Raw genomic sequence first — 26744 nt, forward strand, 5'->3', positions numbered from 1 at the left:
CATGAACAAAAAGCCTTCTCACTCATGCCACATCAAGTTGTATGGTTGTTCACATTTTCACATAGCATTGGCTTTGAGAACAAAAAACTAATCATTCTGATTTTTCTAAAAGTAGCCAAATCAATTTTTTACAAATACATTTTTTTAGTTCTTCACAGAAGCAAAAAATGAAAGTGAATGATGCAGTGAACCATCCAAATAACTGGTCTTGGGTGACTTGTTAACTATTTACTTGCATGAACTTGTGTCAATAGACAGTGCCCTGAGGGGCAAGAACTCCTTCATTTTATCTTTCTAGTAGTCAGAACAGGGCATAGAAAACCAGATGAAAACTAAAAGTGATCAAGCTGTGAACAGAAAGAAATCAACTAATTCCTAAGATGCATATGTACACACATTGGTAAGAAGAGCTTCCATGCCGAGGCAGACGGTACGGGCTTGATTCGGGACTAGTACGTTACACTGGCAGGCAAGCAAAATAATGCATTGATGAATCAGGTGCGTCTACAAGATACTGGTGTGCTTTAATACTAGGGTGAAGGCCAGTATCTCATCACACCTAAGTGGATGAGAGCAGGGATTTATACTCGACAGTTACACGCTATCTAGACTAATTGGAGCTTTATCTCACTTGGCTCCTGGTTGCTACCATAACTATTAATAATTTCTAGTCCATGAGACTCCCAGTGCCACTGCTTGTGGGTGCTCAGCTCAAGTGAGCTTCCAGGAACATGATTTGCAGAAAGCCTGAAAATTCACTTTCTGAAATACAAGTCTTTTTTTAGAAAGCTCACCAGCTCAAGACATCCAGGAACTTTGTAAAGGGCTTTTGAACACCGGCCTTCACCTAGACAATGCCACATGTACTGCATTAATACCTCAAAGGACAGCGTGCTTAATTCAAGGTTAGGTTTGACAATTAACGCTGTACAGCCTGTGCAATTAACGCTGCTCTTGTACTTCCCAACATTTGTTTGCCATTCTGCTTCTTTCCCTTCCACCCCAGACTGTATTTCTATTTTTGAATGACAAGGCCTCATCTGGAAGCTTATGTTAGATAAAACATACTACTCCCATGATGACATGAGAGAAAAAAAGAAAAAAAGAAGTAAAAAAAAAAAAGTTATTTTCTTTAAAAAGAAAAGCCAGTGCAGGTCAATATGGAAAAATCTAGAGATTACCAAATGGGAAACTGCACAAAACTTCCATTCTCTCAGCTAAAACAAATCGTTCCTCGCAGACTATGTGAGATAGTCTCTGGAGGAAGAAGACATCTTCTTCTGTTCTTGAGCACCCCCAGTTGTCACATTACAGAGCGGCAGAGGCGAGAAATAGCACACGGTATCCAGCTGCATGATGGAGAATGGGGACAGGGTTAACGTATGGGAGGAGAAAATAGCTGTTTCATTCCCATCTTCCTAGGCCAAGCAACCAAGAAATGTAAATATAACACACTACGAAGCTGAAAATAGTCTAATTTTGCACTGCAGTATTGCAAAATGCTATTTGAGCACAATTTGTCCCTACAGGTAAGTATGGGCTAAGCTGTGCTGTCAGAGACAGCGATGCAGCCTGCAACTGAAGATGATGAGTGTGAGGAAATCCAGGCGTTTGCAAAGAGGACAACGGAATTTGCCCATTAGGAAAGAAGTAGCATACTTCATTTCCAAACTATTATTTCTGACCTATTAGTTATTGCCTAGATGCATTCCCCCAGCTGCACACCACCTCCTTCTTCACACTGAGGCTGCTCATCCTCAGACGCACCCAAATGTGCCCGTGAGAGGTTACACGTAATGACCAGTACCTCGTGTCACCATCTCCCAATGAAGTTAGGTACCAGCCTGTCTGGTTGTCTTGCTGTTTGCAACACGCTTTGATTTTCAGAACAGGAATTGTCTCATATAGGAAGTGACAATTCCTATAGAAGATGTGTAGGGGAATTGTCACTACCTATCCGAGACAATTTTATACTCGGCAGCTGTGGCCACCAGTGCAGCCAGGTAGCTATACACAGGGCAAACAACGAGCCTGTGGTCAAGTTCCACTGGTTTTACCACAACGATTTGTGTGCTTAGAGTTGGTAGATGCTTAATTATATTACTTATCTAGAACTTACACTTTGAAAGTCTGCATCTTCAACTGATTTTTCCAAAAGGAAAATGCCTCTGCATTTGGCTTTTGATGAATGAGGAAAAATATGTCTTCTCGGTTATAAAAAAGGCAAAGCCACTCTCTACTGTGCTAGCTGCAAATGTGTCCCCTGCCCCCCTGCCTCCCTGCTACTGACCATCCAAACCTGCACACCAACATACCGTACCCTGCCCGAGGCGGTACAACTGCAATTCAAGAACAAGACGGGGTTTGGAAACTTTGTAAAACAAGGCACGGAACATTATACAACTAATGAAAAAAGAGGGCCTAAGCACAGGGCTTTGCAGGGCTAATTTCATTTTGTTTTGAATAAAATTGATTCCAAGTTACTTGGGTATAAATGATAGAAATTGAATAGAAAGGACTGGTTTCTGCTATCAGTTACACTGGTATAAATCCAGAGTAACTTCATCTGCATCAGGGAGATCGCCATGTGTTTAGAGCTGTATACAAAAAAGGAGAATTTCATTCAGGACATCTTAAGTAAGCATTTCACTATACTGTTTCAGTTAACCTTTTCCAGCCTTTGAACTCCACCGTGATAATTCGGGGCTTCCCTGAGCCAGAGGGCCAGCTGCAGTTCCTGGAGCTGCGGTACCTGCTGTGTGAGAGGCAGCACCCGTAGCTTGCTGTTGCACAAGGTCTTCCTGCCAGCTAATCAATTTGTTGTCCAATTTCCTATTCAGTGGACGATCTATGGCACCTCCTATCATCAAGGAGGGAAGGAGGTTAGGGTTCAGGAGCGGCACCGCTGCCCCATAGCCACGGGGCGGAGATTCATGAAGGCTTTACACAACAAAAGAAAGAAGACCAGAGACAGAGATAGAGAGACCATAACCCTCCTCTCATACACCCTGATCCTCAAGGCAGTATTTCAAAGAAAGCATTTAAATCTCTCCTACCACTCTTCAACTTTTACTTTAAGACTGCTCTCAGTGGAGATATGTGAAACATCCCAAACAATCCGCTGGCTCCTGAGCTACTGACAGCCTTCACTGCCTTCTCTGCCACATCCACCCTTTTTCTTCCCTACACATCAACTAGGAGGACCTTGCAATTTGTGTGCAGAGTGCCTTGCACACCAATGCTCTGAGCGGTAAAAACCTTCACCAGAAATGCCCCAGCAGCAGCTACCCATCAGCTAGCTGCTGTGCTGCACTCCGCTTCTTGCCAGGGAATGCAAGTGGAAGACAACAAACATGTTTTGACTTTTGTTTTTCTTTGTAGCTGACAAGTGTGCACCTCCTCGCCATGACGCAGCAGGGCAGTGTGCTCTAGGCTCTCTTTAGTTGTTTCCTTTAAAAAATCAAAAGTTCCATTTTATTTCTTTCAAGACTTTTTCCCCCCTTTCTCCAGATTGCAGGCCTGGTTTCAATCAGGAGGATTAACGGTGCCCATCAGAACCCGTAACACACATCACCACTTTTGCTGTCTCTTAACGGGGGAAAAATAGTAAAACCATTGTCCACCAGGATGAAAAAAAAAAAAAAAAAAAAAAAAGCAAGCAAGGACTTTGCAACGTGCAATTGCATCACCTTGCCTTACCTCGAATATATTGGCGGGTTCATTGCTGTACTGATTGGAGATGATCTCTGACTGGTCGCTGTACCACTTGAGTCCCCCCAGAAAGCTGTCCGCGTCTAGGTCATTCACATCTAGTTCGGAGAGGTCAAGTTCTGGGAGATCTGGGCAAAGAGGCTGGTCTTCGCCAACCAGAGCAGCACACTGCAGGAAACAGCAACACAGAAATAGTTTCATTAATTACCAGGAATCTATTAACTTTAATATCATGTGATAAGAATTAAGCCTCGATTAAGCTCAGGGTCACTAGAATCGACTTTGTTTTCTGGAAAAAAAACTACTAAGCATTACATCATTGTTAGCTCTACACAGACATGCAAAGGGGAGGGGGAAACAGGAGGGCATAAGATGCCTTCTCTATCTCATCTCTGTCCAGGGGCAACGACTTTCCTTCTCCCTATACTCTTTGATAACAATCGTGTTCAAAGCTTTATTAAATCCAACAGCACAGGCCAAAGCATGGCCTTATTCTCCTGCTTCAGAGCGAACCAGTGCAGGTAGAAGTTACAGATGAATACCTCTGGGCAAGGTCTGTCACGCATTTCCTGATGCATTCAGGTTAAAGAGGCACAGCCTGTTAGAGCCTTCAGCCCTGGAGGCTAGCTCAAGCTGGAGACAGTCACACTTTCACTTCTACAGATCCTCACCGTAATCCTGGAGGTCAGTCGTGATGGTGGCTACCATATGGGCATAAAAAAGCGCAGGTCAGTGATGCTGCTGTGCCCTTTCCCCGATGCGCTCAGTGATGCACAGACCACAGCCACCCAGTTACATGTCAGGGTCCTGGCAACCAAAGTGCATTCTGAAATACCCCGATATTCACCTTTGGGTGACAGGCATAGTTAGTTCACGCAGCCTTTCACCTGCTTGGTGTGAACACGTATATTGTCCCAGTCAGCTTCCTGACTGTCCCCAGACAGCGGCTGCAGTGAGGGAACCAAATGGGTTTTCCTCCTCTAGCAGCCTGATTCAGTAATCCTAACGTAGAGGGTCTGTGAAACATTTTGGTTGAGGTAGTAAACAAAGTCTAGTCTGCACAGATCCTCTTCAGCAGTGCAAAATGTTTTTTATCTCCATGACTTACGAAGAGAGTAGCGATAAATACAAATAAACTGGGAATAAATGTCCTTTTATATGCTAGTATGAAGCTAGATAGGGTATTGACTGACCTACTAAGCAAAAAAAAAATGAATAACACACATCCACTTTAGCATAGCAATTGAAATGTTAGAATATCCACCAAAACCATTTACTAATTATGGAAAACACGTAGTAACAGCTTGGCAAATAGCAGAGTGCCATACGTCAATGCTGCTCGATGAAGCAATTCCTCCTGCACTGTACCACGTACCCTTGTAACTCATCTCCAAACATCTACAATGATATGGGTATACTGCAAAACACATGTAAAGCTGCAAAGGCACCAGGCACTGAATGGTTAAAAGCCATTTAAAGTCAACTGAGTCTAAGGGCTTCCACCCTGAGTATTTCTAGTGTTGTGTTATGGATGGCCAACAGCAGGTCCTCCTTGACTCCCGTCAGTTGACTGGGTGGTTTGAACGATTTCCCAACTTCTATTTGGACTGCAGTCAACCCAGAAAGTGCCACTTTCTGAAGAGAGATCTGTAGGGCACTAACACAGTGTCCATTGATGTGAATTGCTCAATACCGGTTATGTCACTCTCGTAAGGACCGCCTTTTACAATAACGCAAGCAAGAGCTGCTGAAGGTGCATTTCATTGAGGTTTTTGTCCCTGGGAATCTCGGTGTGTCTGCAGTGCGCGGGCTGGATGCAACAGCGCAGCCACAAGCAAAGATTTTGTCTGTTGGCACAAAGACTCGGTGCAGCTAGTGTGAGCTATAATTTAGCAGACAACTTCTATGTCTACCAGGACACTACGAGATAATCATGGAACAGGCCAAGGGGCAAGGGAGCCAAGAGGCTGCAAAATGAGGCTCTGAAATAGCAGTTGCTTTCCTTCCTATTATTTAAGGGGCTGCAGAACTTTAAGAAGTCAAAACCTCACTTAAGTAATTTTCACTGCACACAATTTTTTATCATTATTTCGGCCACAGGAAAAAAAAAAAAAACCCAAAGAAAAGAATTAAAGAGTTCCCTCTTCTTCAGTGCGAGACACAACCTTCCGGCAGCAATCTCATAATGCAGAGATGACCTTTTTTGATGCTTGGCCGAAATCTCTGATCTCATTAAAGGATAATCTAGTTTTTGACTGAAAAGGTAGATTCTCAGCATCATTCTCAGGTTTGTGTTGTGGAGGTCAGTAGCTTATCACTGATGCCGTAGACTTCTGAAGTATCCTGCTGATCTGTTACTGCTTTCGTTTGTAAAAATAGCTTCACTCTGTGAACCACCTACTTAAACATGTTTACTCTCGGTAATCTGCATTTTTAAGTTCCTCCAGTGGGCTTTGGAAGCAACATAAACAATTGTATTAAAAAAAAAAAAAAATCCTGCTCATCGCAGCTTTCATTTGCCTATAGTGACTGCAATGTCACCTAAAAAAATGTAATTGCTGAAATGAAGTATATATGCTCTTGCCAATGTTGACATGATAATAAAATCAATGTTTCTTGAATATGACATTATGCTTCTAATCTGAGACACATTAGTAGCAAGTGTTCCTGTTATTAATTTATATTTGGCCTTTGGATGATGCCAGATTTAACACTCCAAGTCCTAAAACTGTCCTCATCTGACACGCTGATATTTACTGTTTGCCTATACATCTGTAACAGGTGCAGCTGCATTGCTAGCATACATTTTACTGTCTTCCCACCGTTACTTGATATGATAGTTATTCCATAACTATAGCCTTAAGTTTATAGTAACATTTAGGAGGACAAAGCAGTCACTAAACACAAAAGGCTAATTACTGTGCGTTATTTCACTCCAACAGACTTTTTTTCTCTTAGTTCAGGCGCAAACAATAAATTAGCTTAACTGCACTGACGATAATGAATCATTATAATTAAGTATAATTCTCCATTAACCTTTTGGACGTTTTTGTGCCTTTGAAGGTAAATTTAAAAAAAAAAAAAAAAGACAAGAAGACTGGACTTGTGCCATATTAATTATATTAATGAAAAAATAATCTGCATTTTATTTTTAACAAGTTTTTCAAACAGCCAAGGGGATGAACTCAGTAAAGAAAGAGACTTGACAGAATGTGTGTCATGTGGATTCTCTCTATCAATCTTTGCAACCTTACTGTACATCACCTTCATTAAACTGTGAAGCACTGGGGACGCTGATCAGCTACAGTGATGCAGGCCTTTATTAAGCAACACGCCGTCCTGTCATTATGTGAGGAAGAATGTAACACATTTTACGTTGACAGCAAACATCAATGATTCAAAAAATGAAAGCTGCCTCCAGTACCTGCCGCCTGCGATATTTTAGATCAGTAGAGGTGATCCCCCGAGCCAAACCAGCACGAAGGCGCCTGTACTGCTACAGGAAGTGCAATGCAGGAGCACGTTGGTGAAATCCTACCCACAGTTAATCCATCCACCACACAATTAATATTAAGATCAAACCCCCTTTTTTTTTTTTTTCTTTTTTTTTTTTCTCTGCACTATGAAAAAGTCATTGACATAAATTACCTATTCTGTTACTAGCTTGAAATTACTGCAGGAACTCCAGTGATTAAAATAAATCTTCAGTATTTCCATATAAGCTGGTTCCTCAATCAGCTCCTAGCAGCATTAGGAATAATACATGATGGAAAAATGAAGCTACGGCAGCTGAGACCTATGCTACAAGCCAGACAACAACCCACAGGATACTCCAGCTACTCAGAAACAATTAGGACTTTGGAGCCAGAAAGTCATCCACTTACAGCCTTGACTCATAATAGCTACAGGACATATGAATTATCCATATCTATTCCACTTTACCAAGAAATCAAAACAAGATAAGAGCAATTACAATATGCAAACAGAAATCAGCAGATACAATAGCAAGCTGCAAATATTTAAAACACAACAAAAAGACTCGAGAATCTGCACGCATGCTCCACAAGATAGGAAAAATATACTGGAGAACACAGTACATTTTTACTTTAGCTGGGTAGCTCTCTACGGCATGAACATCTTATTTAAAAAGCATCGCCTGTAACCTGTTTTTCCCTCCCCCGTTGCCTGAGGGGAGCATTTCAAGCACTTATTCCAAGCTCGCAGCCAGAGGGTTAGTTCCTTTGAGCAGGTCTGTATTTGGGATTCCTCTCCATGGGGTCCAAAGAAAGTTTGCCTCGCTTCGCAAGTTGCCCGAACTTTCAGGTAACGCTCCATTTTGCCGAATGCAAACATGCAGAAATCCTCAAACCTCACTTTATACTCCAGAGATTACCAGGGAGCTGCTTGCTTTTTTTTTTTTTTTTTCCTCCTTTATGAATTGTAGCCAGCAGAAGCTGTGGATTTGATGTATTGCCGTCTATTTTTACACAAGCAGCAGCGGCGGCGGCGGCGGCAGCAGCGGCAGCAGCAGCAGTTCACACAGTCCTGCATAAACTCTATTCTCATGGTTCATCCTGTTGTCTCTGCTGTACAGTGGGTTTTAACCATTTGTTGGACTACTCGGATTGACTGAGAACCCTGCTCTACGGGACATTAGCTACAGCATCGTTATTCCAATACCACAAGAAGCAGGGAAACGTCTCCTTCCAGAAATCTCTTTTAAAAGCATCTAAAGCCAAACAACAGGGTATTCATTCTTGTGTGCGTGTTTGAATTCTGCAGCTGATAAACAAGGAAAAAAACCTTTGACAGAGCACAGTGAAACAAGCAATTAAAATATGAAGCCGTTGGTTAATTCTAACTTTTTTTTTTTTGAAAAAGAAACGTTAATCTTATTCTAAATAAACATGGCATTTTGCCAACCAGGCCACTAAACGCCACTGGAAAGACTTCAGACACAGATTCATATCAATATCTTAGAGCATAAATATTGCATATGACGGGAAAGCGAGCCAGAGGCACATGAAAATAGTTTCCAACTGCAGGAGATACTGATGACAGGAGCTCAGCTTTGATTTGCTCAAGGCATCACAGAGTAACCTTAAAATAGCAAACTTACTGGAGTTAAGATAAGATTCGGACTTGTTTGCAAAGTATGCCGCCTCGGCCGTCCTGCCGGTTCCCTGACAAGCCCACCGTCCCCGCCGAACGCCTGCACCCCGCGCGCCGCCCACGCCGCGCGCCCCTCACCTCGAGATCACTCCATACAGAGTCGTGGTTGCACATGTCCCACGCCATCCAGCTGCGGAGCGACGGCAGGAAAGCTGGCAAACTACGGTCCAGAGTCAGGCAGGCAGGCAGCAGACACTCATGCAGGCAACCAGACCCTCTCTGAGAGTGAACCGAAGGCACCTGTCTTACTACTGTTCCCCGTCACATGACAAAGCTATTAAAAAGTAGGCTGGGCTGTCACTCATCCAGCCTTCTGGTGCCGCTGCTCCAGCCCGTGACGTCACCCAGGGGCAGACCCAGCCTGAAGTGAAGTAAATCTTTGCAAAACCCGCTCAGACCTCGGCGGCCGCGGCACCACGCTGTGATTCAAAGCAGATTTCCACGCCACACCCCCAAAACTCTGCTCCTGCCGTAGAATAGCTCACATCTCTCCCCATCTTTTTCCATTTCTTGGCTTGCTTGCTTGCTTCCCCCTCCCACCCCAGCTCAAAGCAAACAACAGGCAGAGCTCTGTTTATTATAAAGAAAAAGTGAAGTAACTCCAAGCCAAGCTACAGCCTGCACGCTCTAAATAGCCCGAGCCTAACCTTTGCAGCGCCCGCACTGGCTCCCCAGCGCCGTTTCCTTTGGAGAGGCTATCCCAGAGTTTGGCAAAAGTTACAACACCTTTCAACATTTTTTTTCACTCGGGGATTTTGCACCTCGCCAAGTATTTTGGTTAGGTTAATGGTTTTTTGTTGATAATTGCAACTCGGGTTAGTTTTTCCACACCAAATGCATCAGCAAATTCCCCCCCTAGCATTTCCCAGGAATGGAGTAAGCGTCTATAAAAAACATTCATACAGTTATCTCACCTGCTACAAGGAGGGAGCCTGATCCTGCTCCCAGCTAGATTACAGTATTTCTCAGCTGCTCTTTAATCATTTCTCTGCCTCAGCGTACTCCCCCTAGAAACCAGGGTTGTTACAAGCAACTGCCTCAGTCCTGCCCATAACTGCTCAGCCCCCCCCTGCTTTTTCCTATAAGCACTGCTGCCTCAGGGTGCATTTCTGTATAAACACCCTGCACCAACCCCTCTGACCTGGACCCAGCGTTTTCTCACTGAAAACAAAAAAAAAAAAACCTCTTGTCGTGTGAAAACCCAGACGTGCTGTTAACAGAAGCACCTCCTCCTCGAAGCCTTTCCCAGGCAACAGGGGCTGCTGCAGGTGCGACTGGTTTATGATGCCCCTTTGGACTGCATATACAACAAACTCCAGGTACCAAACTGAACTGTAAAACATTGCCCACAACAGGGAAAAAAAAAAAAACAAAACAACAAATAAAGATCTTGTTTAACTATCCCCACCTGCCTGCTTATTGTCTTAAGTTGCAGGTTTTTTAATTAGCTGGGTGCAAAAAGTCTCGTGAAATGTAAGTGCTGACTCCCTTGTGCTGGGCTAACCAGTCAAAGTCACAAAACTATAATTGATCATCCTCCTTGTCATGAAATATTCATTTTCATTGTTATTTGCAAACTTGAGTATTCTAAAGGCTAAATGAATTCAATTATTATACAAGGCTATGGTGATTTTGCTGAGAGAAAAAATAAATAAAAAGAAGTACAGTTCTTGAAACAGCCTTTTTCCCGCAGACACTGGAAACTTCAGAAATGGTAGGAGGTCTCAGATATATTCGTAGCTTATTTGCGTTCCCTTGTAATTCATTATTGCCAGGCCTGCTAAAATGTACAGTTTTCCCAGCTTGTGCTTAAGTTGCAAATCACATCACACTGTCATATTTTCACCAAGCACAGATGACAAAAATGGCATTGTTTTTACTTTACTTAATTAAAAAAACCACAGCAAAATACCGAATGACTACAGAAAAGCTTTCCTACGAATGATTAAATTAACGGTATTGCTTTGCTCTCACAACGAAAAAAACCTCATTTCCTTCCCAATTATATGCTGATTTAATGATAAAACTGCAGTAAATTATTAAGATCTGGGGCAAAGGTGAGTACCTCTTCCCCCCAAACAGTCAACTGTGAAATAATGCTGGGCACCTGCCTGCCTGGAGTGGAGCTGGTTCTTATTAATTATTATCTGTGGATCCATGGTTGGTGGAATATTCTCCTTCAATACCTACTTATAATTGTGTTCATTGACTGTGCCGAATCCATCATCTGGTTTTTTTTGAAGTTTCATTCACACCTTTTATAGAAATGTATTTACACTGGAACATTTCATATTACTGTTTTGGATATTTTGACCTGCTCATGTTGTTTGTATTTTCTACATTTCCACTTCGCTGCTTTCCCTTCAAATTAGCAAGTTAACTGATAAATATAAACTGTGACCTTAGTGGTGCTCTCACCATACAAGCTTTAGAGATCAGAGAACTTTCTCAGTCCACTGTAGACAGTGCAAGCAATAGGTAATAATAACAGAGTCCCCCAGAGCTTTTCTATGGCCCTGTCCACATTACGGCTCGAACTTTGCTGGCAGTTCCAGCGTTACCTGGAAGGGATGCCAAGCATGATTCCAACTACAAAAGACTCCGAGGTTTCAACGAGGGTTACCCATTGCTTGGGTAGAATTTTATTTTTAAAAATCAAAGTGTCTAACCCCAGCCATTACTCACTAGGATCTTTTTTTCACACGTTTTAATGTGGTTTTTTGCGCATAGTGCCCGTAAGAGAAGAAAAGCGAGGAAGGCAGTTGCAGTGGTGATGTCGTTTGGAAACGGCGCAGCCTCAGCATATGTAAATGAAGCCTGTGAAAGCCGCTCTCCTCAAAGGAAACCTTGTCTTCTGAACATTCCCTAGTAGCTTTAGCAATGCTCTCCCCTTGTGTTTTGACAACATGAAAGAATTGCACAAACATCTTTCCTGGGGCAGGATCTGAGCACACACACATTTTTTGGTTCCATAACAAACACACAAAGAAACCCCTCTTTCAGCTGGCAAAGTCTGTGGGTGGGTTTGACCCAGTCTGCCCTGTTAAAATGTCCGTCATCAGACCACCGCCTCAATCACTGCACTTCCCGTTTTCAGGTTACTCTGTACCTAGTCTCAGCGATTCCCAAATTTTGCCGTTCCTTCTTCAAGGGCCATAATTCAAGACAGTTCTGGCAAGCCTTCCAACAGCATTTGGGCACAAATTCCCAAACCCTGATACATTTTTTAATAGGACTGGAAGGTATGGCTGCCTGCAACAACAGGAACAGAATTCCAAGACCGAAGCCTTCAAGCCTTCTGTCCTTGACCACTTCCTGGATTCAGCATTCATTTTATCTCTTCCTCCTAATCTTTCACCCACATTTTCAAACTATGGTCATGTTTTTATTTCCTGTAATTTAGATTTCTCAAAGAAGCTATTGATTTTGGAGCCCCCATGATTTTGAAATCCAAAACATAGTCTTTCGTCATGGCACTGAGGAAAAAAGAATTTCTTTCCTTGTCCCAAGACTATGGTATTTGCCGATTTTCAGCAAAGTTTGCTACTTTTCCAGTGGAGTAAGGACAACCAAAGTTGTATATAAAAATAGTGCTGGAGTTTCAGCAAGCTGAGGTTTGCAAACCAGTTCTCACACCAGTTCAACCCCTTCCGCTCGACCCTCCAAGAGTGAATGGCCTTACAGCAGAAGATCAGCCAATGTTGTATATAAAAGAGCAAACTGCACTCCAAAGGTGTGTTAGCGTGAATGGTGTTCTATATAAAGTATATGTACCCTATTAATTTTTTATTAGAAATCTTCCTTCTGTGCATCTTTACTCTTATTTTTTGCACAGTCCTGTATTTGTTTTCCAGTCCATTCTCTCTGCTCCACTTCTATCCTATTTGTTTGCTGATTTTTTTTTCCTTCTCAGCTTCTTTTCCTTATTTATCCAGTTCATCCTACCCAGAACACGCCCTCAATAGCATAAGCCAGTGAGTCGAACTCCTTGAACTTCTGGGTTCATTGGTGCAGTAATTCTACAATGGCATAAGGCAGTGTGCCCTCTCCAATTGTGCTAGGGCAGTTATGAACTGAGATTTTGTTTTTTTTACCAGAGGAAAACCACGGTGGTGCGCTGTACCAGCTCTCTGAAAAACTCAAGAGATCTGGGCCAAATTAATTCCTGGCCCAGCTCTGGGCCACAGGCTGCTGTCTGAGGAGCTGTATATTAGGGAGTCCAAAATAACTTTCTCCGAACGGCGAACGGCGATGCGTTACTGACACTACTGAGACACCAAGCTGAATTTTGCCACATCTGCCTCCACAGACAGAGGGCTCAAATAAACAGCACTGAATGCCAGGGGAAATCACTTGCTCGTTCACATGCAAATGGACCTGACTGTGAATATTCACTATTAGTGCAGATTAGCTGATTATCAATGTTAACCAGGCTTGCAGATACTTTGCAACTCTTTGTAACTCGGTGCGTGTACTAAAACCTTCCAGAAGTGCCTAAGTGAAGCAGGAGCACAGGTACCCACTACAAGAAATCTTCCTAAATTTTCTCATACCTCCCTGAACATCTCCCTCTTCACAAGCATATTTCACTTACTTATTACTAAAACAAGAAAAACAAAAACACTCCAGCTGATTACACAAAAAATACATTTGTCACTTGTTTCCCCCCAACATTTGGAGCATATGTTCTCCAGGACCCACATTTGCTATGATTTGCAGGAAAATCCAGCTCGTCAGGCCTGTTAAAAGCAGCATGAACAATGTCTTTCACTCGGGTGTTACTGTTTCGCAGGGAGACTAATCTGTAAAAGAGCATCTACATTCAAATTTATTGCCCCTATATGTTTGAGAAATGGAGCCATGTAAACACATCAGTTTCCTGAGGAGGCTTTGGTGCTGTTTGAGTGCAGATGCCCAGGCAAGCCAAGGAGAGAGATGCCTGTTTTGCAGCTTCTTGCACATTGGCAGAGCAGGCAGGACCACATCAAAATCACAGACCGTTGCAGATCTTCATCATCTCTCCTTTACTCACCTCACTGCTGATATTTCCTTGGAACAAAAGAAATCATAAAGTTCTGTTTTTCCCCTTATCCTTCCACACGTTCAAGTCTCTGGGAAGAGACCAAAACCTGCTCACGTCTGATATTATCAGACCCAGGGGACCGGCTTCTGGCATTCCTGTTCAGTGGCTGGGGGCATCCCCCCTGCCCTCAGAAGCTGTGCCCCTCCTCTCCCCCTCCCAGCCTCGCTGGGATGCCCACACCCCTCTGGGGATGGGCAGTTGTCTTCTCCAGCTTCAGCCACAAAGGGTAGAACCTGGGCAAGCTTCAGGGCTACACCTTGTATTTGTAACTCTCCGCAGGGCCCTGGAAAACCCCACCCAGATCCTTCTAGTTACCCCTATCACCATCCACCTTGCACCATCTTCTCTGGGACACCCAGAGTATTACCCTGCAGCCCTTGTTTCCTGACTCGTTCATCATTAATACCAATCTGGTTTTTACTGATTTTTTCTGAGAGGGTGTCGTGGTTGAACCCCAGCTGGCAACTAAGCCCCACACAGTCGCTCACTCACTCCCCCCTGGTGGGACGGGGGAGAGAATCAGAAGAGTAAAAGTGAGAAAACTCGTGGGGTGAGATAAAGACAGGTTAACAGGTAAAGCAAAAGCCGCGAGCACAAGCAAAGCAAAGCAAGGAATTCATTCACTACTTCCCATCGGCAGGCAGGTGTTCAGCCATCCCCAGGAAAGCAGGGCTCCATCACGCATAATGGTTACTTGGGAAGAAAAATGCCATCACTCCCCACGTCCTCCACCTCCTTCTTCTTCCCCCAGTTTATATACTGAGCATGATGTCATATGGTATGGAATAGCCTTTTGGCCAGTCTGGGTCAGCCGTCCTGGCTGTGCTCCCTCCCAGCTTCTTGTGCACCTGGCAGAGCATGGGAAGCTGAAAAGTCCTTGACTGGTGTAAACTCTACTCAGCAAGAACCAAAACACCAGTGTGTTATTAACATTATTCTCATCCTAAATCCAAAACACAGCACTATACCAGCTACTAAGAAGAAAATTATCCCAGCTGAAACCAGGACAGAGGGATCTGAAGAGGATGACCCCAGGAACAACCACCATGGATTCGATATCTTAGGGTACAGAAGAGATTCCCTGATGCAACCGTAAGCAATATGGTGGGAGCCAAGGCTGTTCCGAAGCTACCATCCCTCGTTGAGGCTGCCACCCGGCTGTCACACTGGGTTTGGGGCTTCCTTTGCCACCTGGCCATTCAGCCACCGAGCCAGGACCTCCCAGCTCTGAGGGAACCTGCGGTGCCCGGGCTGCCACAGCAGCGCAGGAGAGCACACTCCCTGCCAGATCCACGCCAAGGCTCGTGGTAGCTAATGGAAGAAAAAAATCCCATATTTCCATAACATAGCCTATCTGCTCTCTAAAGTGGCTGGGAAGGCGATTGCAGTGGAGCACACACAAGTCTGCAGTGCAGCACTGGAGAGAACAGTAACCTTTAAATACTCTGAAATCAAATCTTGTTTTACACAAAACCGCTATGGTAAAGTCGATGTGAATGAAGCACCTTTGAGTGAAGGAACAGAAGAAAAGGCAGTGGACAGCTTTAGTGCCTCCTAGCAATTTTTTTTAATGAAGTAGAGATGACAGACAGCCTTACCAACACATCTCTCATCTTCAAATAAGACTTTCTTCAGACAGAGCTCAATGGAACTGAGTCAGCCTTTTTTCATGGGCCTAGCTCTTGGCATTTTTCATATTAAAACAAAGTATAATGTGGAAATAATTCTGAACGGCAGTCATCTGATTGGATTTTAGTAACACAGGCCACAGATTTGCTCTGCTGCAATTTTAGGCAAACAAAATAAAATAAAGATATCACACAAAAAAAGTGGTTGGTTTTTGTTTTGTTTTTTTTTTTTTTTCAAAAATCTGCTTATGCACCAAGTCACCTTTTATAGGGTTATGCTTGGCTGCGGAGAAGGGCAAGCTCCTGCGGAGACTGCTGTCGGTGGGCAGCAGAGCTTCTCATGTGCAGCAGCCAGCACCCACTGCTTGGCCTCTCACGGTCCAGGCCACAGCAAACGTCCCCTTCCCCAGCTGCCCACAGCCCCTGCACCCCGTTTTCCTGAGTCAGCCAAGGACAGGCCAAGAGGAGACAGGGTCACCTCACCGCAACAGTCAATGCGGTCTCACACAGACAAGGCTCCTGAAGGATCAGCTTCCCCTGACCTCTTAACTAGTAGTTCCTGCCAGCCAAAATTGAGCCCTGAAGTTATTTTTAGCTAGAACCCTTCATGAATTGCAGTTAACTTGCAATATGCAAACTAGTGACTAGTGCTAGAGGAATCCCTATGGGTTTCGTGGTTCCACTCTCTGCTCAAAAGTCCAATTATTCATTTTTCTTGGAGCTGCAGTATTAATCTAAAAAAGTTGCACAAATGGCAAGAGATGTCATCCTCCCTACATCCCCAGTTCAGATAACTGAAATAAAGGAAGATAAGCATTTAGCCCAGGGGTTATTAGCTGTACCAAGTGCAGCTGTAAACCTTTGGAGGCTGAGCCTCCTCCAGCGATGCTTTTGCCGAGAAATTTGTCAGTACTTCCACCTTTGACTCAGGGCCAAACAAACTAGTACAGGGATGGAACGGGAGAACTGCTAGCCATAGAAAGGTTTGGGCTGAGTTACTATTTTATTTTAATTTCATTTTATTTTATTCTATCCGAATCACTTGCTTGCATACCTGTACCAGAAAATGCAGTAAAGTAAAAGGGGGGTTAAAGTGGCTGGAAGGGCTGATTGCTCTAAACTCTTTTGCAGGGAATGGGAATTTTTAAATGGATTTAGGCAGGCTTTGAATCAGACCTTATCACAGAAGATGGGACCAAGACAGTGTAAAGCAGAAACTCCTCCACACATTTCCACCTTTTTTGTTATTTTTATACTACTCAGGCTTTCCCAGCTTTCCCCTGTGAATGGAACAGGGATAAAGTGCTGAGGTTGCATCAGCTATCACCATTTTGGATAACTTTGTTCCCAAGAAATTTAGTATTTGCTGAATATCCTTTGCCCTGGGGCACTGGTTAGTCTCATAATTATTTTATAAGTGGGTACCAGCGAAGAGTCATACCTCCTCCCAGAAAGAGCTATGACTGTACTTTCATTACTTCATGCCAATCAACGGATAAGACAAGTTTGCTACTTTCACGTTTGTCCCTAATGGATCTCTACCGTCATAAAAGTCTCCGACAATCTGACACAATTCAAAATTATTTGTTGTCTCTGCTCTGTTGAACGCCACATGCAGAACTGCAAGCCAGGGCAATGCATTTAACCAAAAGCATTGAAAGGACCATGTAGGATTCACACTGAGATAGAGACTTCACTGGAGTGCACCTTTCCTTTCTGCCCATTGCAGGCTCCCCCTTCCCCTCTGAGGAACAAAGAACCAAGTAAAAATAGGAAACTGTCTGAACGAAGATTATTTTAATTTATGTTGCAAGTTGCTAGGCAAAAAAGCCCTCTGAAAAAACAGCAAACCAACACCAAAGAGCACTTCATCATAATATTATTACCAATTTATTAAACTGAGATTGCATAGACTGGAGAAATGAGTGTGACACATCCCCAGGGGTTTTCTGGAGGTAGACCTCCAGCTGTTCTGTTCTCACATGCGCTCCTGTTTACAAAGACACGGAAAAATGTTTGCGCTTCAGTTCAATACAACACAATTTTACATTGTTTGCAGGTTTTCTTTAAGGCAGGGTGGGAGCGTGCACAGCAAGCTGGAGACATACGCTTTGGGGAGACAGGGCTACCATCTTCCAGGGAGAGTGGGGGAAACACACGGTGGTTGTTAATTTGTATCCTGGACAATGCTATAAATCGAAGCATTGCTGACAATTCCTCCCCAGTAAACATGCTCAATTTCATCTCCTGTAAAAAGGCGAGCAGGCACTAAATAGCAACACATTTTGATTTTCATTTAGCCACTTTAATGATAGGTGATGTTAGCGGAAAAGATCATTTATCTTCAGATTTATTTTATACGAGATAAAAGGCCTTGCCAATTTTTTAAAATTCATTTACACAAGTGAATAAATCTTCTGAAACAATAAGTGGGAAAGTCATATTTCTTTAACTTTGCTGAAATCTGAAAATGCTGATCTTGGAGTGAAATAGACGGTACTGGCATTTTAATCAAGAATATAAAGACTCCTCTTCTAAATAAGAGGCACAGCTTTACTTCAGAAAAAAATCTCTCCAATTTAGAGAACAGCCTTTTTTACTCATTTTGTCAAAAATCTCTGACAAATCAGGAGAGACACGTGCAATTTTTGTATCACCTTCATTTTTAGATCAGTCCCAATGTGAAGGCTACCTAAAAATAGACCGAACCTAACCTTTCAAATATCTATACTACTGCATACCAGAAACGCAAGCTTTCAGTGCCTCTCATGGCTTTCAGAGCCTTGTGCTGTGCCTGTCTTCGCTAGCACGTTATCCCATGTTGCATATCACACCCAGGCGCGAGATGAGCTGCAAGTTGCAACGTGCAGCCCGTTGCAATATGTGATACGTGTTCATCCAGGACACGCAGCAAGATCATCAAAACCAGCCTCCCCTTTTGGCTGTTTGAGTTTGCCACAAAAACGACACCAGCAAGATTGAACCTAGTAAGTGAAGACGTGAAAATGAAGCTGTGCCGGCTGACCCAGCAGCTCTGCTCAGAAAAAGCAAGCTGTCTGGTTTGCAAGATACCACTCTTAAAAATATGAAGGGGAACAATAAGCTCTTTTGTCTTATTGTTTGCTACAGCGCTTGCAAACACACTTCTACCCGCTTAAAGATGACACTTTCCAACACTGCACTGAACTCTGACTGGTGTAGAATTACAAGACAGCAGAATACGCGGTAACTATTTCTTTGCATTGCACTTTCTAAATTGTGATTCTGTTTGGCCTTAACAGTACAGGTCAAATTCATCCCGAGAACAATCCCAGCAACTTCAGGTCAGTGGTACCTGAAAAATCAATAGCATTTACGCTGATGAAGTTATAACAAGGGTGATTTTGGCCCAGGTTGTACAAACACTTACTTCTGTTGTATATATACTTCACTGGGTATTCTGCTTCAGTGAATATATTTCCATGTTCTCTACTGCTAAACACTCTGCTTAGCAGCTCCTGAAGCCACACCGGTAGCTGGAACAGGAGAAATCTGTACTAAACCAGGTTGTGGGGCTGCCCTGGAGGCTTTGAATGACTGCGACTTTTGCTTACACGAAATAGAAAAACACCCTTGTACCAGTTGTTAGCTAGCTACTTCTAGCAGGAATGAGCTCGAAAAGACTTGCTTTTCTTTGTTTGCTGTCATGCTCTGCTCCGACAGAGTCAAAAGTTTATCAAGGCATTTTACTCTGTCAAAAAATGAACAAAATCACTTATACTGATCAAACAATGAAACAAAGCAGCTACAGACTAAATGAGTTCTTTCAAAGAAATTTGGATGGAAAATGTCTTACCTGCTGACAGGGAGGCAAGAATAGCAAAACAAAGGCATAGGAATAAAAACTATTCAATAAAATATCGATTTCATTATCACCACCTATTCAACTTAATTTTCTTGGCATCCATATCCCTAATGCAGGTTTGTGATAGATCGTACAATCACTTTTTAATTAAGCCCTACTGTGCTTTGTATTAAGAACAAGGCAGTAGACATTATGGCACAATATATCTACCAAAATATTTAATGCTTATCCTTTTCATTTTGGTATTTAAAAGTTGTTCTCTTAGGAGGTGGTATCAGTATTTAACAACATTCTTGACAGCAAGTATAAAAACCAAAAAGCTTCATACTTAATCTAGCCATGTCAAAACTGAAACCCCTTAAAATAATTGCTTTCTGAATATATGGTATTTCCATTGCATTATTTTATTATTACCCAGCTTTCAACATCTTAAGATGGAAAACTTGCTCCCTCTCCTACATACTGATGAGATACGAAGTGGCGTGAGGATAGAAAACCGACATTTGACCAATACACTTGAACAGCACATGAAACAGATGTTATCGTGTTACAAGAGATATTTAATGAGAAGCTGTAGAAGACTGGAAGCTTCCTGGGGTTGTAGTATTTTCCCTGGGTTTTAGGTCTCTTTTGGTATATCACAGCTCTGCTGCTTGTGATGGGGCAGATCCTGTAAAAGAATAGCAGCTCGTCTTCCAGTAGAGTACTGGCACTTTTCAGAGGGCAACATTCACTTTAATTACTAAAATGTACCCACCTTCTTCTTCCAAGGAAGAAAAGACCGTTGTTGCATATATAATGTGGTTTTAGTTTTTAATGCCAGAAATGAATCAGTAAACATAGTTACATTATGGTATACTATTTCTTATTCTGTACCCATAGTAACCAAATTAATCTCAAGGCGCTGCTGGCATTAATTCAATCTGAAGCTCATACTTTGGATTTCACATAGGTGCCTTCATCCTATTCTTCTTCTCAACTAATAAAATGTTAATATATGGCAATATATTTATTTCTGGTTCAGTTCAAGTTGAGGAGTGCAGTACTTTGCAGAAACCTAATTAATATCAATCATATATTACAACACTGTGTGGTTTAGTATACAAAAAAATGGTGCTAGCACATGAGGATGAAACAGATGACCCAAGAATTTGTTTCTAGCTGTAACCTCTCTGTCTCTAGAATAGGGATGGCCAGTTTTTCCTTACCCTTCAATCTCTATTTAAAAAAAACCCATAACATATGGCCAAGAACTACACTAAATATATCACATATCCTAAAAAAATGAGAGGAAGGAGATCTTGGAGCATGAGATACTGATAGCTCCCTCTGTACCACTGTGAGTTGGGCGCGCGCTGGCAATAAGCTAGATCCCATGGTGACCCAGCAGTGCTGTCTTCAGCAACACCCACTGGTATGGTTTTTCCACTGGGACCTACCAGCCCCCAGCCAAAAAAAATCCAGTTGTTAGTGAAAACACATCTCCACAGCCCAGGAATTGTGCTTGAACTGCTCAGGAGACATTAGCAGCTCAACAGCTGTGGTGTGGGCATCCTACTCTAGACCACGGCAAAAAGAAATGCAGTTCTTTTCTCAGGGCTTAGTTTGGGCAACCTGAGACCCCAGGGACATGACTAACCCAAAGTCTCAAAATCTGCTCTACTCCCCATAGTTAGAGAGGTTTTGCAGCAAGGTTCAGGGGCAGTTCACATTTCTTGGAGCCTTTTTTTCCCAGCTGCTTGTAGTCCCATTGATTCCCAGGAGCACTAGCGGCCCCAAGTATTTTGGTGCTCTCAAAATGCCCACCTAGGAGAAACTGTTGCACTGAACCACACCCAGCTTGATCCAACCATTGCCAGAGCCATAGGGCCAGACTCTGCCATCCGTATTCACCACGCGCAACAAGCAGTCCCAACAAAAGGGTGAGGAGTTAAGGTGATACTTCTGGACGAGCAGAGGGAGTGTGGGTGAGCTGCGGCTCGGCAGATGAAGATCCCCGCTCCAAAAAGAAGCACCGTTATGCCAGTGCTGCTCTGCAAGGAAGCTCAGGCCTCAAGCCGTACATGGGTCATACAGCTGTAGCAAAGCTTGACTTTGGCTCACAGAGATCACGTGTTCTGGCAGAAGTCACAGGGACGTTTGAGCAAGCCCACAGCCTGGTTGCACTGGGAGCCCCATGCCCACCACTGCAGGACACAGAAGACTTGTCGGGTCCCTCCGGCAGGCACGTCACTCAAGGCTGCATGAAGAGATGCACAAGCACAGGACTTTGCAAAAGGACCCTGACCCATCTCAAACAAGCCTGCACACCCCAGGACCACATTGAACAGCTGGGGTTCACAGAGCCCTCCTGATCATTTCAGGTTCTGCCTCGGTAACAGAGCAGTAAAGCTCTCAGGGGCCCTAGTGCGCCCCTGGGCATTCACACAGGGCTCCCACCGGCCTTGAGCGCTGCCTGTGTACTGCATCCAAGGGCACAATGTAGTCCTTCACTTTTACCAACTGCTACAGAATAAGAATTCCTAGAATGGCTCAAACACATACCCGTTCAAATCTGGGTACTTTCAGACGACTTCTTTTCTATTCCAAATTATGTGCTTTGCCAGCTTCAAAAAAACAGATGGAAAATACGTCCCTAAATGTGCACCCTTGTGATCATTCCAAAAGGAAAGCAGCACCAAGTAGCTTAAAACGTTTGCTAGAAAAACTCTTTTCCATATCATGCAAATAGCAGACAAAAATAACTGCTAGGCAATTGATATACATACAAATATTGGTTATTTTAAACAGTAATTTGTTATTGAGGACATCTTACTGAAATATTATAATATTCAATTTCCTCTGCATTTGCATGGAAAAGGAGCTGGAGAGCGCATGATCATTCATTTAACTATTACATAAATACGTCTATCATAAGATCACACGGCTTTCAAGCCAGAGTTCAAACACATGTTTAATGCATGAGAGTATGATGAAGAAACTTGTGAACTCACGGGTCTTGTAGCCCAATCTCAATCAGATACGGGCTTGGTGTAAATACGTACAGTATCATGTGCTTTCTAATAGCACCGTGTCTCCAGGGAGCAGTCTGACATCAGCAAGGGAGACAGGTGGTTCCCTTTCCAACCCAGGAGGGCAAAAAAAAGGAGTTAAGACACTGCGAAAATATAGCAATATTTTTTCCTCAGTGTTTTGCTACGGTTTTCATCCCTTAATGAAACTTCAGTGCATGAACAATTCTCATAACATCTTTGCTACAAATCAGTGAGTGGATGTCACGTCCTAAGATATTTATAACCCTAAAGGTAGTGGTAAGTGATACCGTTTGGCAGCCTTGGTTTAGAAGTGCTGAAGATTTTTGCCTTTTGGTTTGCTAAGAAAGGAGTTCCAAGAAGCCACAAAACCCAGTTTTCTTGCTCTAAATGTATCCCTTTCGTACAGCAGGTCACTGTTACTAATAATGCCCGTTAAGAATGACATACAACAGTCAATCACAGGCACAGAGCAGGTCACAACTGCTTTTAGCTAGCTTGACTTTGTAAACTCCAACAGTGTGAGATATGCTAAACCCTGCACACTCCACAGTCGTTTGATTTTGAATCTCACATTACAAGAATTCACACATACACTAACCTGCGTATAGAATAACCCAATTCGGCCTTTCTTTCCTATCTGTACATAGATACTTTTTTTACACAGTGACAGCCACTGCCTCTTAAACGATTTTCTTTTGTTGCATTTCCTTAGAAACACAAATCTTGTTCCTTGGCAGCAGTTGCTGTAAGTGCTGTACCACATGCCCAAACTAGTTCTCACTCACAGCTTTAATTCACAGTAAGTGGCACGAAAGGAGGTCAACACTTCTCAGAAACCACTTTCAGTTCTTTGCTGCTTCAGTATCTATTCTGTAAAGCCATCCGCCCTACCAGAAAGTTGTTTCTCATATTGTGTCCCTTGCTTTTTTATTATTGTCATCTTTATGGAACGGGCTGCGGAATATACGATGGAATAAAAGCAGATTATTCCTGGAATCACATTCCTGGTCTCCCTTTTGTAATATTCTAAAAATACAAGTTAAAAAAAAAAATATTAATACTTTCTCCAACAAAAACAAAATGCTCCTTGAATGTTTTTTTTCCCCCCTGCAAAAAGATAAAATATAAATATTTTTGGCATATAAATGGCAACTTGCAACTCAGTGTCAATCACTATGTCTTACTTTCAGTTCAACTTGCTTGCTTACAGAAAGATTATTTTTTTATCAACCTGACCAACACATCACGGAGGTTGAAAATCAAACAGCCTTCTTTTTGCCGTGATGCATCACTGGCAAGAGGAATGGCCTTGCTGACAATATTTTGCTGTCACGTTTGCCTCTACAGCTTCACTGCCTTCTCTGTGATCAATGAAAACAGATTTTGACCTCATCTATTTCATTTCAGACCATATTCTGCCCTGAGACACACGAGTACAACCTATCATAGTTATAGTGGCAATTGGGGCAGAATGTGTTCCTTTCCTGACAATTCAATATGTGATTCATGAACCAGAATTGAATCCAGCTCTCCTTTCCTAGAGCTCCTCTGGTTCTTTGGCATTAGCATCGGTAAAAAAGCAGCAAAGATGAATTTATGTTGGTCGTATCAGCAGAACTGGCTGGGCAGTCAATAATCAGGCCGCTCAGCAAGATGCTACCAGACCAGAAGTTAGTTATTGTAGTTTATTTACACAGCTTATTCTGTAGTCTGTTTTCTTTTTTCACTTATCCCTCTGTTGTTTAACTAATGGGATCATAAGATCTGGAAAAACACCTCCTAGTCTTGAACATTTCTAATTGGCTTAATAAAGTAAACAGAAAAAAAGATAATCCTCTCCACAACCATCACCTTAAAAAACACAAACCCATACCACTAGATGTGGAATACTTGGTGTATTCACAGGGTATGCAGTTGCAGGCAATAACCGGATGATCAAGTTTCCCATTAATCCCCAAGACAATGGACCACTTTCGAAAATACAGACTCCATTTATATTCACACATCCCTCCGTGGGCCAACACCTGCATGCATTCTTTCATACAACTGCACGGCAGAGGCGAGAACACTTCAGCATGCAAGGTACGAAACGGACACATACGAATGCCATCTGAGACGTGCAGTGATCCGCTGAACAACGTGTGTTGTGGGGCACCCTCTATGCACGACCTACAGAAGGAGGCAAGTCTGTTCGAGACCACCCAGGGAGCTTTGGCACTTCAGAGCCAACACCAGGAGCTGATGTTTTCAACTCTGGAGGTCCCCAGTGTCTCACTTGAGATGACAGGCATTGCATGCGTATATTGTATCGTGATTTTCTGCAGGACTGAGCTCCCAAGTAGAGGCAAGGTTGATATCACTTTGAAAACCTCATCCAAGACGTCTAATGAACTGCATACAGGAGACTAATCTACAGTAGATTTGGCGTATGGTAAAAATAAACTCCCTAATATAACAAAAGCACTAATCAACATATTGCATATTAGGTCTGCAAAGCGCCAATTATCTGATGAAGAGGAGTAATACTAGATGGTTCCAGTTCCCTCAGTTATTTAACTATTTACATCAATGGAAGTTAAGGAAAACAATGCCTACAGAACTACACATGAAAACACACACGAAGGATCTGAGCCAAGATTTGAGTTCAAATTTGAAGGCAAGAGGAGAAAAAAACTATTCAACGATAAAACAACAATACAGCTCAGGATCTCTGAATCCTGCTGCATATTGCTACTGTACTGGTTATGAAAAAAACTTTTTTTGGAAGCAAATTATTTTCATTTCCCTTACCATTTCAGAAAAATGCATTCAAAGCAAAATACAGAGCCTGATCCTGCCCTTCTGCAATCCCATCAACAACAGCCTTGCCACAGATTCCAGCGAAGCAGGATTTACCCTTTCCTGCGGGCCATGCTCTGAGCCTTTAATTCAATAACAACTTATTCATCAACGAGCTCGGTGAGATTAGCTGTGGTTTCAAGTATTATTCATTCCAAGCAAAGGGTCTACAAACACCCTCTTGCTCTGTATTGCCAGACCAAAGAAGATACGAATAATTGACCAAAGAAGATACGAATAATTTGGGGAATATTTCCAAAGGCCCAGAGAGAAACTGAGTATCTTCAGCGGGGGGGGGGGTTACATGGAGTGAGAGACCTTCTTGGGTTTGAAAATCTTCCCTGTAACGAAATAAATACAAGAACTCCCTTCTCTTCCTTTCTTTTGTAGGTAGCATGACCTAAAAAAGGATTTGCAAACAAGCTTGGAGAGGGGAGAGAGCTCATGTGTTTATTGGATTTTTGTTTCTTTTCTGCAGTTATTTCAGAGAGTTTCTCAAAATTTTCAAAGGTCTGTGAATCTTACAAGATCCATCTTTTTCAAGTGCAACGTGTCTAGTTTCAATTTCTTTTATTTCTTAGTATATTTATTACACTTATTACAAACTATCCGAAAACCCACGCAGTGCTTTAAAGGAGGCTGCAAATATCCCCCGGATCACCATCAGCAAAAATCTTCTCCTCCTAAAAGGAAGTAAAAGCCAGCATGACTTTTTGATCTACTATTTGCTATTTTGTAAAACTGCAAGAAAACTTCTGCCTTAAGGGCCGAGCCCCGCTCCTTCGGCGGCGAATGAGACCAAGAGGGGTCTGTGCGCCGCACTGGCGTCGTGCTCGGAGGCAGCGCGCGGGAGGGACGAGCCTGCCAGAAGTGCTGATTCACTGCAGCGACCGAAGAGGTTGCTTAGTAGCTAAGCTGGGGGGGAGACAGACGGCACAGAGAGGGGGGCATCTGGATCAGTGCAAATAAATAAACGGGAGGGAATGCCAAAGTTGTTGCCAAGACTGGATCCCTGAGATCTCAGCCTAAAACATGCATGTAAGTTAGTTTATTGGAACAAAACCTGTTAATACAGCTCTAGCCATAGGGGGAGAAAATACTTGCAAATGCACAGAACTCATGTAAATCAGAACTGCTGCTCTATTTTACAAGAAATTTTCTCCATTAATTAATTTCATGACTTAGAGCAAATGTGCATGGTTGGAAACAGGGGACCCTGCTGATACCAATCTCACGGCATAGGATACTTTCGTTTTTCTCTGTGAGATACATAGCAGATGTACTCCCTGGCTCAAATCCAGGTGCGGACTACGTGCTTTTGCGGCTAAAGCACTGCCTTCTAACCTGGTTAAGTCTACTAGTAACTTTTTCTGGTTTGGAGTTGCAACATATCACATGAAAAAAAGCAGGATTTTAAAATCCAAATTCTCAGA

General features: G+C 42.9%; 1 protein-coding gene across 3 annotated transcripts in view; it reads right to left on the reverse strand.

The window, feature by feature from the left end:
* The window catches only part of PPARGC1A (PPARG coactivator 1 alpha), a 369128-nt gene that overhangs the window by 54870 nt on the left and 287514 nt on the right, over positions 1 to 26744 (reverse strand). For 2 of the 3 annotated variants that reach the window (XM_087737435.1, XM_087737436.1), the window contains exon 2: positions 3700 to 3879. In XM_087737435.1, coding sequence (XP_087593561.1) covers positions 3700 to 3879 — 180 coding nt within the window. Of the gene's footprint in view, positions 1 to 3699; positions 3880 to 8961; positions 9130 to 26744 lie in introns of those variants that run through there. The other variant, XM_009474546.2, reaches the window with a different exon arrangement.

The sequence above is a fragment of the Nipponia nippon genome, unplaced genomic scaffold (genome assembly GCF_047370975.1).
Source record: "Nipponia nippon isolate SJK-2023a ecotype South Korea unplaced genomic scaffold, ASM4737097v1 scaffold_6, whole genome shotgun sequence".
Taxonomy (NCBI): Eukaryota; Metazoa; Chordata; class Aves; order Pelecaniformes; family Threskiornithidae; genus Nipponia; species Nipponia nippon.